Source organism: Myotis daubentonii, chromosome 18 (assembly GCF_963259705.1).
Source record: "Myotis daubentonii chromosome 18, mMyoDau2.1, whole genome shotgun sequence".
Taxonomy (NCBI): Eukaryota; Metazoa; Chordata; class Mammalia; order Chiroptera; family Vespertilionidae; genus Myotis; species Myotis daubentonii.
In genome coordinates this window covers 33767905-33782950 of record NC_081857.1, presented here as the reverse complement: position 1 = coordinate 33782950, position 15046 = coordinate 33767905, and the positions used below count along the sequence as shown (strand labels likewise).

Sequence of the window (15046 nt, the reverse complement as noted above, 5' to 3'; positions counted from 1 at the left end):
AGCAAAGCTAGGATCATTGAAATGGAAAAACTGTAAACCATGCAAGATGGGAGTTTTGGTCAAGATGGCAGAGTAAGATAGATGAATGCTGTGCTCATCTCCTCCCATGACCACATAAAATTGCAGCAAAATTATAGATAAATCAACCTGGAGAACCATTTGAAGACTAGCTGAACAGAAGTCCTATAACTAAGGATATGAAAAAGCCACCTAATATCAAACATCGAGACTGGTACAGGGGACAGAGATGTGAAATGGGCTAGTCCCATACCCATCCTGATCTCATCCCATGCTGGAGCTCCCCAGCCTAGAGTGTTTTTTTTTATTTTTTAAACATACTTCACTGATTCTCTACAGAGAGGAAGGGAGCGGAATAGAGAGCCAGAAACATCGATGAGAGAGAAACATCAATCATCTGCCCCCTGCACACCCTCCCACTGGGGATGCGCCCGCAACCAAGGCACATGCCCTCAACAGGAATCGAACCCGGGACCCCCCAGTCCACAGGCCAACGCTCCACCCACTGAGCCAAACCAGTCAGGGCCCCAGCCTAGAGTGTTAGTGCCAGGGATAAGGAACCCACAAAACATCTGGCTGTGAAAGTCAGGGGGCTCTGTTCATCTGGGTGAGATGGAAGACTGCTGGAAACCCAGGTGTCCTTTTAAAGGGCCCATGTACAGACTCTCACTCACAGGCATTTACCCTGGGCTTGAATGGAGGGACAGTGATTCTGGAGGCACCAGAGAGAGACATACAGAGAGAAAATGAACTGTGTACCTTCAGGGCAAGGACTGGTGGGCAACTGCCATTGTCCCTGTGTTGAGCCTTCCTCCAAAATGGCCAAATTTGAATCTGCCTTAGCTCCACCCGTAACTCCCTAAGACCCCACCCCACCCCACCCAACACATCACGCTGCCTCAGGTTTTTTCTGCGTGTCAGCCAGCCTAGGCCTGCATAGCAGTTTTTATTTGAAAACTCTCCAGGCATTCCAGTAAAGGCGCAGCAAATATATAAAGCAAATATTGATGATATTTTAATAGGAATTAAAATTATATAATTCAAATTACATTGAATCTATAGCCCATTTTGGGTAGTATGGGCATTTTAATGATGTTAATTCTTCCTATCCATGAGCATGGTATATGCTTCCACTTATTTGTATCTTCCTCGATTTCTTTCTTCAGTGCCTCATAATTTTCTGAGTATAGGTCTTTTATCTCCTCAGTTAAATTTATTCCTAGGTGGTTTTTAAAATGAAATTGTAAATGGGATTGTGTTCTTAGTTTCCCTTTATTTCATTATTGGTACAAAAAAATGTAACTGATTTCTGAATATTAATTTTGTACCCTGCTAGTTTACTAAATTCATTGATCAGTTCTAATAGTTTTTTTTTTTTTTTGCTGAAATCTTTAGGATCCTCTAAATACCATATCATGTCTTCAGTTTTATTTCTTCCTTTACAATTCTTCTTCATGTCTAATTGCTGTGGCTAAGACTTCAAGTACAGCATAGAGAATACAGTCAATAATACAACAATGTACAGTCCCAGGTGGGTACTTGAAATATCAAGGGGCAACCACTTTGTAATGTATATGACTCTCTAACCACTATATTTACACCTGAAACTGTAATACTAAATGATATAAAATATAAACTTTAATTAAAAAAATAAATTTAAAAAGGAGCAGATATTTATATCTATTGAAATGCCTATGTCACTTTTATTCTGTTAATATGGTGAACTATGTTGATTGATTTAAGAATGTTAAAATGAATGTCAAGTTTCAGGGATAAATCCCACCTAGTCATTTGGAATGTAAACTTTACAATGATGACAAACTGGTTCAGAAATGTGCAGACACTTGAAACAGACACAAGGATTCCTACCATTTGGTTGAATATATTAGCATGTAAGAGATAGGAAAAAAGAAGTTATACATGAGCATGAGAAGAGAGTCTGATCATTGATGATACTCACCAGCCAGGGAAAAAAGAACTCATATGCTCCAAGATAATGCCAGTTGTATGGCCTCCTGGGACATAGTCAGCTTCCCCCAAGAGATCCTTCCATTTATTTATTTTTTATTCCTACAGTTCATATTTCTGTTATGGCACTTACTTTATACTATAGTTAGATGAGCATAGATTAGAACTATAGATTCTGAGTTATCTAAGGGTAGTTTTGCATCCAGCTTTGTACTGGCCTCCACCATCATTGCTCAATAAATAACATTGAATTAAATTGAATCTGGATAATGTGAAGAGCTGCTTTCTTACATTTTTTAGTTGACTGAAAATTAGAAAACTGGATACCAAAAACACCCTTCCCAAGTACAAGCCTCTCATACTCACTCACAAACCTCTAATACTATAGCTATGACAGATATGTTTTTTAAAGTATGCTGCACATTCCTGGGGAACAGGTGTTTTCTTTTTAATTGATTTAGAGAGAGAGGAAGAGAGAGAGAGAGAGAAACATCCGTCGGTTGCCTCCCGTGGGCACCCTTACTGGGGATTAAACCCAGAACCTGGGTATGTGACCTTTGGGTGGACCTGATGACACTCCAACCAACTGAGCAACACCGACCAGGACAGAACTGGTTTTTAAATGAGGGTCAGAGTAGCAGGAAGCTTGGTGAAGTGCCTTACGTTTGAGAATTTCATTTGAGAATTCCTATAATGTTTAAAAGCATTTCAAGGTTCAGCATTACATCAACTGAGATTGATGTAGAGGTCTGACAGAGGAATAACTATTAAAGGAAATAATAAAAGTGTGCTATTTTAACAATTAAACCACATTTAGGGAAGCAAATTCAAACCCTACAAACTTTGTGTTAGCAATGACAGTAAGAAAAATATCATCTTAATGACAAAGAGTCATGATGTATTTAAAATCTGGCTTCTTTTGATTCAAGAATTTATCCCAAGGAATATAAAGTATTCAAGAAACTTTATTTTTATTTTTTAAAATATATTTTATTGAATTTTTACAGAGAGGAAGGGAGGGGGATAGAGAATCAGAAATATCGATCAGCTGCTGGCACCCCTATTGGGGATGGGCCCGCAACCAAGGTACATGCCCTTGACAGGAACCGAACCTGGGACCCTTGAATCTGCAGGCCGGCGCTCTATCCACTGAGCCAAACTGGTCAGGGCTCAAGAAGACTTTAAATTATAAATATATATCAGACTACTTTTTTTGTTTGCTTCAGGCTTTCAAAAAATTTCAAAGTAGTCTGGGGGAAATATTCAACACCCCATAGATATACAAGTTTTTAAAAAGTAATTATGTTTGGGCTAAAATTCTACTTTATAAAAAAAATAAAATAATGAATACTTCTTGTTTCATTCCTTCTTAAAAGCAGTAATTAGAGGTTTCTTAATATAAATGTGATTCCTTTAAGCACTGTTAACTGAATATCTGACTTAGTTTTCTCCAACTGTGGACAGTATGATGAATAAATACAATTGTCTGTGAATAAACTAAGTTTCCCAGTTCACAAATAAAGCCTAGTCCTGAACACAGAATGCAGATCTATTAATACTTCTGTAATAAATACTCAAAAGATTCAAATCCTGATTTTATGCATAGGAAACTGAAGCCCAAAGAAATGAAGTCATTTTTTTCAGATCCCAGTGAGTTAATGGCGGTGAGAGATGGAAACCATAAATCCACCTGCCTTGTAGCTGGATTTATGAGTGCTAGCTCCCCAAAAAGAATAAGCTAACGATGTATGACAAGGAAATGCTTATTTCAGAAAAGGAGCAGCACAATCTGTCTCTTCTAAAAAAAAAAACCCAAAATCATGTGTGACATTTTCACCCTGCTGCTGCTGCATGAAGAAAATGTGGGCCTGGTTTGTCTGGTCTTACAAGCCACCGCCGCGGAAGGGACTCGGTTTAGGTGGCGCTCATCCTGCATGGCCTCATCCAGTAGCCAACAGGCAGGCTCCAGCTCTGCGGGGGGAGAAAGGTAGCCTAGGAAAAAGATTCATCACCACCCCACCCTGCTGTATCTAAGATAAAAAAAATTAAAGGGGGGTGTAATAGAGGGCAGAGCGCACTTTTTCAACTGCGCACACCTCCTGATCCTTTATCTCCTTTTACTACCTCTAATGCTTCCACTCCGGCATAGCCTCCTGAATCCTGTGCTCTGCTCATCTCTTCTTTGACCCAACAGGCCTGGCCTTCAGCCTCATCTCCACTAACAAAGTGGGGGTCAACACATTAAGCAACGATCTTGGCACGGAGACAGGGTTTCCCAAGCTATAGATTTCCCAAGCTACAGTCCAGTAGAAGCCAGCGCCCTACCTTTATTTCTAAGCAGCTCCCATAGTCTCCCCCCTCCAGCTCCTGCCCCTAGCGCCATCAGCCCCCACCCCCATGCCTTCCAGCCTTCCCCAAGTTAATGTCACTCGGCAACAACCCCTCCCAAGCATCCTAGTCTTCAATCCTGGGGCGGTGCTCCGGCCCAGTGCCCGCAGGCGCCAGCCGCAGCCCCATGGCCCCGCGGTGCTCTCACCTCATCCAGGTTTCGGCCGCCCCGGCCGCCTCTTCCTCCTCCGCCGCCGCAGCCCAGCTCCCGGCCGCCTCCGGGCGCCGTCTTTCCGGGCCAGGAGGCTGCAGGGTTCGTGCTGCGTCCGCGGACCAGTAACGCGCGTGGTGCGCCCGGCGGGACGCGCGGCGGCAGCAGCAGGACCCGCTGTCGGTCTTCTCCATGGATTCCCCGGGCCTGGCTACCCCGGTCCTAGTGACGGCCCCTGCTCGGTCTCCCCGCACTGCCTGCGCGCGTCCTCGGGGTGAGGATGAGCATCCGCCCCGTGGTCCCCGTTGTGGCGGAGAGCGGAGAGCGGGAAGGGCCAGGCCTCCGCCAAGGCTGCCTGAGCCACCTGCTCCGCCCAGATTGCGCGGTGCCTCTCCCGCGAACACTCCACCCCCTACCTCAACCTGGAGATCTTTTCATCCCCAGATCTTTTTATTTCTTTCTATCCGCTCCATTGGCACCTTCCTCAATTTCTAACCTCAAAACGGCTCTCCTTCCGCACCACTCTCTCCTTATCTCCCCGGTTTTTGTCTCCCTCCTCCCTCCACACTACTCATCCTTGTACCTCCTCAGAATCACCACTTCTCAGATTGTTGGCTAGCCTTCCTTCTCTCTTTCCCTCTTTTAAAATCGACTTTTCCTTTCAATTTTCCCGTTATTGTAAAAGCCTTTCCTCTAAACAAACTCAGTTTTCCTTTCAGTTGAGACTTTCCGAATGCCATTTCTCATGAACTCATAATAAAGTATAGAGGGGTGGGCAAAAGTAGGCTCACGGTTTGTCATGCAAATAAATACAATAATTAATAAGTAATAATACAAAAATGAACTCTGTGTTTCATGTACTCCTAACTGTAAACCTACTTTTGCCCACCTTGTAGATAGCGTGGTATCCACCATCAAGTCAAGGGAATGTCTTCATGATTCAAAAAGAAAAGTTCATAGGTCAAGTAAATCCACTAAACGTTTGTTCTGAAAACTTTTTGCTTATAATCCCTCAGAACAGAGGCTAAAGAGTCTCCAACAAAGCAGAAAGCTTCCGATACACTATTACATAGCACAGGCCTGCAAGGGAGAAGGTATATCATTGTAGTGGGTGCTGTGGACCCCAAGGTACATAGGCAATAGTCGCTATTGTTGATTGACTCAATATGAACAAAGCTGAACTCAGCCTTAACTCATTTTCCTTCTCAATCTGCGGTTCAGTCTGTTCTTTCAAAACGACAACAGCAAAAAACAGCACTGCCATCCATCCAGTCGCCCAGGCTCCAAATTCACCTCATCCTGTCTTTATTTCTACTTCTTTACCACTTTTTATCTTCAAGTGGCCCCTCTCATCATGAGTCCCACTGCCTGCAGACAATGACACTATCGGGGACCTCATCAGTCTTTCTTTTAAGTCTTCTAAATTAATCTATGTCTTTATTTCTCTTTTACTCCCCCCCCCCCCAAGCTATCTTACTTGGGCAATTTACCCTACCACTCTCATCTCTACTAAGAAATTCTTAGATACCTTTTCTTATTTTTATATCTTTAGCGTCCCTTTCACCTTTAGCTCCATCCCCAGCCAATAAACATGTTCAAGTCTCATCATCCCCAAAACAAAGTCTTTCCCCCGCTAACCACCATCATATGTCTCACTTCCCTTCATAATCGATTTGCTTAAATACATTGTGTTCATTTGATGTCTACACTTCCTGACTTCCGTTCATTCTTTACTGTCTAATTCTCTACAATCAGGCTTCTACTCCTATTACTTAGCTGAAGCTGCTGTGCTTGCACACTCAGACTTTGGTTTTGCCCACAGAAGAGTTGTAGATTTCATCTAATACACAAATTAAAAGGAATAGGAATGGGGTTCCTTAATTTAAAGGGAATCTGCGATCTTTGTTAAGGCAAATAAATAAAAAGTTCAGTGAGATGACTGCAAACCCAAAAGCTAAGAAGTGCTGAGACTTCCAATTCCAGCCAAGATCTAGGAACATGTATCAGACTAACTCTTCCCCTGGGCAGGGGGAGTGAGATAGAATAGCATATATTATATTTATAAGTAGTTATAAATATAAGCAGTTATAAGTATATGTTATATTATACAAATATTATGTGTATAATTACAGAAAATAAAAAAATAACTCTTTAAAGGCATTGAAGAGTAACGAAAACAGGCAGGACTTGAATCTATGACCCTAGAGAAAAGAGAACATGAGGCTCCATATTTACCCTGGGATTTTTCTCCTAAGGGAATTTTCCAAACGAGATGATAGAAAATAAAGGCCATGTAAAAGACAGCTGTATTACTGGGCTAAAGTATCAAAGGTCAAAATTCAGGGCCACCAAAGTGGCGGAGACTTGAGGGAGACTTCCCAAAGAAAAGAGAATAGCAGAGAAGTAGCTCAATGATCTAGGTACAAATTCCACTCAAGATGGTGGTCAGTTCCTAAGACCAGCATGCACAAGCAAGATGCCAAAAACCACATCAGAAAAGAGCAGGTTGGAGGCTAATTAGCTAAGCAGAGATGTCAGCATCCAACACAAATTGGACTTCAAGCCTCTCCAAGGTAGAGAGACAACCAGGGCCTTTAGTTGAGACACAACCCCCCCCCCCCCACAAAAAGGCTACACCCTAGAGTAAGGGCAATACTGAAATAGAATAGATCTAACAAAGCTTTAAACCAAGTCTTTTTATAGGACCAAAGTGATCTGCCAGTATTCTGTCTACCAGAACAAAACTTAACTCTTTTAAGGGTAGATAACATTTTCTAGAGCCACTACAATTTTTTTTTTTTTACTCACAATGTCTAAGATCCAATATAAAATTATGAGGTATGCTAAAAATCAAATCCAAATGACTAAACACTAAGAGAAAAGCATAGAAATAGATACAAGTTGACAGGACTTCAAATAACTGTGACTAATCGGTTTAAGAAAATAAAAGATGGGTAATTTACTTCATATAGAACTGGAATCTATTAAAAATCATGTGGACATTCTAATTATAAAAATTACAAGACCTGTAAATAAGAACCCATTGGGCATGCTTATAATAGCAGTCTGAATACAGCAGAAGTGAAATGGAAATGGAAAACAGGTCAGTAGAAAAATCCACGTTGAAGGACAGAAAAAGGGGGAAAAAAGAGCAGTTTGTCTTCTCAATCTCTTGACAGTGTATTTTGCAGAGCAGATGTTTTTAATTAAAATTAGATGCGATTCAATTTTTCAGTTCTTTCATTCATGGCTCATACCTGTATTGTACCTAAAAAATCATCACCAAAGTGAAAGCCATCTAGATTTTCTCCTCTTATCTTTTCAGAGTTTTACAGTTTTGCATGTACATTTAGGTCTTTTACCCATGCTGTTAATTTTTTAAATATATATGTTTTTTATTGATTTCAGAGGGGAAAAGAAACATCAATGGTGAATCGAACCATGGTTCATAGGTTGACGCTCAGCCACTAAGCCACACCAGCTGGGCCATGCTGTTATTCTGTGAAAGGTGTAAGGTCTGTATTTAGATTCATTGTTTTGCAGGTGGATGTCCTGTTGTTCCTGCACCATTTGTTGTAAAGACTATCTTTTTCCCTATTAATTTGCCTTTACTCCTTTGTCAAAAAATCAGTTGACTATTGTTGGTCTATTTATGGCTCTCTATTCTGTTCCATTGATCTATTTGTCTGTTCTTTCACCAATCTCACACTGTCTTGATTACTCAGGTAGTGTTGGTACTCTGATTTTATTCTTCTCCTCCAATATCGTATTGCTATTCTGGGTCTTTTGCCTCTGCATATAAACTTTAGACTCAGTTTGTTGATATCCCCAAAATAAGTTGCTGGTATTTTGATTGGGATGCATTGAATCTTTAGAGCAAGTTGGGAAGAAATGACATCTTGACAAAATTGAGTCTTCCTATCCAGCATCATGGAATATATCTCTGTATTTAGTTTTTCTTTGATTTCTTTCATCTGTAGCTTTAAGTGTGTTCCCAGAATTGTGCAACCATCACTGCTATCTAATTTCAGAACATTTTTATCCCCCCCAAAAGAAACCCCATAGCCATCAAAGGCACTCACCATTTCCATCTCTATCATCTGCTCTCCCTCCCTGCAGCCCCTGGCAACCACTAACCTATATTCTTTCTTTACCTTTCATATAAATGGAATCATATGACATACAGTCCTTTGTGTCTGACTTTTTTTCACTTAGCATAATGTTTCCAAGGTTCATTTACTTTGTAGCGTATGCCAGTATCCCATTCATTTTTATTGCTTTTCACATTGTATGAAAAGACCACATTTTCTTTATTCATTCATCAGTTAATTGACATTTTTTACTATTATGACTAATGCTGCTATGAACATTCATGTACATACTTCTTAGTAGACATGTTTTCTTTTTTATTATTGACAGTATTACAGATGTCCCCCTCTTTCACCCACCAACCCAGCCCCTGGCCCCACCCCAGGTTTTCATCACATTATTGTCTGTGTCCACGGGCTATGCATACATGCATATTTCTTCTTTGGTTAATCTTTCCCGCCCATCCCTCCCCCACAAGCTCTTCCCATCTGAGATCTATCAGTCTGTTCCATGTATACAGGTCTCTGGACCTATTTTGATCGTCAGATTCTTTTGTTAGATTCCACATATAAGTGAGATCATGTGATATTTGTCTTTCTCTGACCGGCTTATTTCACTTGGTATAATAATCTCCAGGTCGACCCATGCTGTCTCCAAGGGTAAGTGAGCCTTCTCTTTTACAGCTGCATAGTATTATATTATATAATGTATCACAGCTTTTTTTAATCTACTGATCTACTGATGGTTACTTGGGTTGTTTTCCAGATTTTAGCTATTGCACTGCTATGAACATAGGGGTGCATATATTCTTTCTGATTGGTGTTTCAGGATTCTTAGGATATATTCCCAGAAGTGGGATCACTGGGTCAAATGGCAGCTCCATTTTTAATTTTTTGAGGAAACTCCATACTTTTTCTACAGTGGCTGCACCAGTCTGCATTCCCATCAGCAGTGCACTAGGGTTCCCTTTTCTCCACACTCTCAACAGCACTTGTAGCTTGTTAATTGATTGATTTTTTTATTAAATTTATTAGAATGACATTGGTTAATAGGATCATATAAGTTTCAGATGTAGGTTTCTATGACACAAGATTTGTATATTGTACTGTGTGTCCACCACCCAAAGTCAAATCTCCTGTCACCATATATTAGGCATCATTCATCCCCAGTCCTCACCCAATTCCTCTGGCAACTACCACACTGCTGTTTATGTCCACGAGTTTCAGTTTTCTATCCCACATATGAATGAAATCATTTGGTTCTTAGCTTTGTCTGACTGACTTATTTTACTTAGCATAATATTATCAGGATTCATCCATATCATTGCAAATGGCAGTATTTTGCCTTTTCTTATGGTTGAGTAGCATTCAGTTGTGTATATGTACCATATCTTTATCCAATCCTCTATCACAGGACACTTTGGTTATTTCTATGTCCTGGCCACCACGAATACTGCTGCAACAAACCTAGGGGTGCACATATCCTTTAGAATATATGTTTTCGAGGGTTATTTTTTTTGGGGGGGGGGTATAGATACCCAGGAGAGGGATTGCTGGGTCATATGGTAACTCTATTCTTAATTTTTTTTGAGGAATCACCAGACTGTTTCCATAGTGGCTATACCAGTCTACATTCCCACCAGCAGTGAATGAGGGTTCCATTTTCTCCACAACCTCTCCAACATTTTTTATTACTTGTCTTGTTGATAATAGCCCTTCTAACAGGTGTGAGATGCTCTCTCATTGTAGTTTTGATCTGCAGTTTCCTAATTACTAATGAGGTTGAACAACTTTTTATATATCTGTTGGCCATTTGTATATCTTCTTGGGAGAGGTGTCTGTTCAGGTCCCCATTTTTAACTGGGTTGTTTGGTGTTCAATTTTATGAGATCTTTATATATTTTGGATATTAAACCTTTGAGCTATCATTGTTTGCAAACATCATCTCTCATTTGGTTGGCTGCCTCTTTGTTTTGTTGTTGGTTTCTTTTGCTGTGCAGAAGCTTTTTAGTTTGATATAGTCCCATTCATTATTTTTGCCTTTACTTTCCTTGCCTTTGGGGTCAAATTCACAAAATGTTCTCTACAACCAAGGTCAGTAAGTTTAGTACCTACGTGTTCTTCTATGTAATTTATTGTTCCAGATCTTATATTTATGTCTTAGATCTATTTTGAATTAACTTTTGTACATGAGGTTAAACTGCAATCTAGTTTCATTTTTTAAAAAATATATTTTATTGATTTTTTACAGAGGGGAAGGGAGAGGGATAGAGAGTTAGAAACAACGATGAGAGAGAAACATCGATCAGCTGCCTCCTGCACACTCCCCACTGGGGATGTGCCTGCAACCAAGGTACATGCCCTTGACCAGAATCGAACCTGGGACCCTTGAGTCTGCAGGCCAATGCTCTAGCCACTGAGCCAAACCAGTTAGGGCTCTTTTTTTTTTTTTTTTTTTTTGCATGTGGCTTTTCAATTTTCTCAGCAGCATTTATTGAAGCTTTCTTTACTCCATTGTGTTTCTGGCTCATTTGTCAAAAAGTATCTACCCATGTAGGTGTGGTTTTATATCTGGGCTCTCAATTCTGTTTCTTTGGTCTCTCTGTGTGTGTTTTTCTGCCAATACCATGCTGTTTTGATTGCCATTGCTCTGTAGTATAATTAGAAGTCAGGTTGTGTGATACCACTGGCTTTGTTCTTTTTTTTCTCTCTCTCTCAGGATTGCTTTGGCTAATCAGGGTCTTTTGTGGTTCTATACAAATCTGATGATTTTTTTGTCCTATTTCTCTAAAAAATGATATTGGGATTTTTATTGCATTAAATCTGTATAATGCTTTTGGGTAATATGGCCACTCTAACTATGTTGATTCTTCCAATCGATGAAGGAAATGATTATGGGTATGTCTTAGTACAGTATACAACCAATGAAGTATTATCTCAATCCATGAGCATGTCATTCATTCAGTCATGTATTCCATAAACATTCATTGAGCATTTTCTATGTTACAGGTTCGGGCTACTAGACTCTGGGGAATAACAAATGACTACTTTTTCTGCTCTGAATGGATTTAGGGGCTGAAAGAAATCTGTTAAAAATTATTTTTAATCTCAGTAACATATTTAGATGCTATCAAAACTACCCCAGCTCTCCTTCCCAACACCTCACCTCCCCACCACACCGCTACTACCCCAAACTCCAAGTTGGGCCTGGCTTTCCAATGAAGTAGGGAGACCAAACAGACACGATAAAAGACGCGGTTTCATAAGGTAGCTTCTGGAAGGCAGGCTCGATATTCGAAGCAGGCTCTTTAAAACAGTAATTCTTATAAATAGGGGCTTTCACATTACTTACAATACGCACTTTTTACTTTTCTCCTCCTTCCTCCCCAAATATATACTTTTCACTTCAAAAGGACAGCCTGTGTGCATAGACACAGGTAAAGTCTATGAGTGAACTAAGAATGAACAAGACAAATGCTTGCCTTCACAGAGCTCGCACTGTAAGAAGGTTAGGTCAGGGATGAGAATTTCAAAATTGCCAACAGCACAGACCTGAGGTGCCTCTTCTCAGAGAAGTCAGTGTAGCCGACTGAAGGGCTGGCGCCAACGCGAAGGAGGGGCCGTTCTGGATTTCCCAGAGGAGCCAATGGCTGCCTAGGAGGCGGAGCTTTTGACGCTGACTGGCATAGAAACCAACTAATCAGAACCTAATCTGGGTGAACTGTGAAGGCAGAACCTAAGGTGGAGGCTGAGGAGGGGTTTTAAGGGCAACAGCTGTTTGGTGTAAGGTGTGAGAAAGCAGTTCAATTTTTTTTTTTTTTGCCCTTCCCCAGTTCAATTTTTTAATAACCGGTTTGCTAGTATAGTGCATATGGCTGGCTATCAGTCCAGATACAGGGGTTATGTATTTTTTATCTGCCAAGAGCATCTCCTCCTGCTGAAAAATCCCTCTCCCCCATTTAAGCAATCCTATCCTATATAATAAAAAGCTAATATGCTAATTAGACCAAACGGTGGAACAATGGTCCGGACTACCATCCGGATGATCTTCTGGACGAAGCTGGGGCTGCAAGGGCAGAGCCCCTTGCACGAATTTCATGCATCAGGCCTGTAGTCATGCAATAATGTAAATGGAATAGGAGCGACTATTTACTTACAATTTTTTTCTCTTAAGCGACAGTGTTTGGTCTGGGGGTTAATAAGGCCACAGGACTGTTATTCATGTTCAAAACCTAGCTCAGTGTCTGGCATATAATTAGGTAATCAAGAATTGTTTAAGAATAAATGGTCACAAGCTTATTGCTTCCTTTGATCTCACGTGTAAAATCTCTGCAACCTTCTGACTCATTTAATAGAAAGTGTCATCCTGTTTTAGCAGCTTAATTTAAATTGAGTTAGATATGTGCTTTACTTGGTTTCTTTGGTAAGTTTTAAGACTTTACTTGCAGCTCTGATATTCAAGGCTTCTGTTTTCCTTTTCTTCCTTTTTTTTTTTTTAGTACAAAGTTTACAAGCTCCATGATTCTTGTATTTGACCCATTTCACAGTGTTCTTAGGTTTCAGGAAAAGGATATACGTAAGCTTTATGAACTCTAAAGCTCTGGACAATGTTTGTTACTACCCTTTTTTTCATTCAGTGTGAAAGAGTTGAAAACCTTCCAGATTTTGATCACAGTGTTTGCCATTATTACCTAGTCTTGTATCGCCCAAAGGACCAAAGGGCAGGAGCTCAAAGGTAACTCCTGGGTGTGAATGAGATGATGCTCATTAAGCCAAAAGCAAAAGCAGTGCAGACTTCAGAGTTCCTGAGCTCTAAGTGTGGGGCAGTTTCACACAGGGACAGTTCTGGCCTTCTCCTATGGCTGCTCTGTGACCTAAGAAGACCACTGCCCGCTCCTTGGAGGGATAATTTCAGTGTGTATAAACAGTGTCAGAATGGTGTGTCTCAGAGGGAAAAAGCAAGAGGTGCAAATATGAATGTTTTTGTTTCAAGAAAGTGTTGCTTCAGGTTGACTCTGCATTCCTCTATTAGTTAATTTTTGTGGTTGTAAGTAAGAGAAACTAGGCAAAAATCTGCATGTGTGTGTGTGTGTGGGGGGGGGACTTATTGTACAGAAATAACGGTGGCTCATAGAATCTGTGTGCAGGAATATTTATGGGCCTTGGGAAGAGACCAGAGCCAGGAACTGGAAAGAAGCTGGGACTTGCTCCAAATCTGCTCCTTGTGCATGCCTGCTGTATTCTCTCTCTACTTCTCTGATCCTCATAGCAGTACCCTTAAACTATTTATATTAATGTATTTGTATTGTTAAAATATTTGTATTAATAACTCCTCATTACTGGAATTGCTCTTGAAGAGGCTGAATGACTATCATTTGAAACTGTGGTAGGAGGCTGTACTTATTGAGTTGAAGGATGGAAAGTTAGATCAGCTTTTATCTATGAGCTATTCTAAATGTAAGATATTATGATTTTACCAACTTAAGCTCTCATACACACAAGGATTGCCTTTTATTTTACTTTCTCATTGTCTGTTAATAACCCCTTTGGTCTCTTTGTCTTTCCTATATCCCAGTCTTTTATCTTTTATCTGGAGTTAATCATTAGATCTTATTGGGTCTTCCTCCCCAAATCTTCTCAAGAAATAATATTAGTTTTCCCCTAATAGCTGTAGAGTTGTAGAAAAGGTAACAAAAACATGAGCTCTTTTCTTAAATGTTAAGACAGGGTTGCATCAGGATTACAAGAATAGGCTTTGAAGTTCAACCTCTGTTCTAATCCTGTTCCTATTGCTGCTACCTGTGTCACCTTGGAAAAATAACTCTCTAGTGCTTTTTCTCCAACTACAAAGTGGGAACCTAATATGAAACAACCTTCCTGGGTTGTTTAGTTAAATAACTAGTATCCATAAAGCACTTAACACCAACTGCAAGTGCTTTATAAAGAGTTGTTATTAATATAATATAGAAGTACTTATTATTTTTAAATAATAAATTTTTAAAAGTTTATAGTTTACAAAACCTGTGTACCTCCATTTTTTCATTTAATATTCACAAAAATTCTGAGAGGCAGACAATATCCCCATTTTAGAGATGGGGACACCTAAGAAAAGAGAGATGGTAACATAAATGGAATTTCTAGAGGTCTCTCCTGCAGGGAGTGAATACCTAGTTACTGGAGGTTCTAGCAAGACTACCCTGTTACCTATCATGATAGATGTAGCAGGTCTCTAATGCTTTTGGAAGAGTGATTGATCTAGGACTAGGTGACTTCTGAGGTCCTGTACTTGGTCACTTATTCACACATACAATATCTTCTTCTTCTTTTTTTTTTTTCCAGAAACTGTTCAGAGATCTGGTGGTAGAGCATAAACAAACAAGCAAAACAAACAAACAACAAAACAAAACAAAAAAACCCCAAAATCTCTGCCTAA

The 15046-nt window shown here is 40.1% G+C and overlaps 1 protein-coding gene across 1 annotated transcript in view; it reads right to left on the bottom strand.

Annotated features, from left to right (window-relative positions):
* LOC132220444 (myomegalin-like) overlaps window positions 1-4742 on the bottom strand; it is a 154572-nt gene extending 149830 nt beyond the window's left edge. The window contains exon 1 of the mRNA XM_059673541.1: window positions 4523-4742. Coding sequence (XP_059529524.1) covers window positions 4523-4719 — 197 coding nt within the window. The 5' untranslated portion in view covers window positions 4720-4742. The remainder of the gene's footprint in view (window positions 1-4522) is intronic.
* Window positions 4743-15046: the final 10304 nt, after the last annotated feature.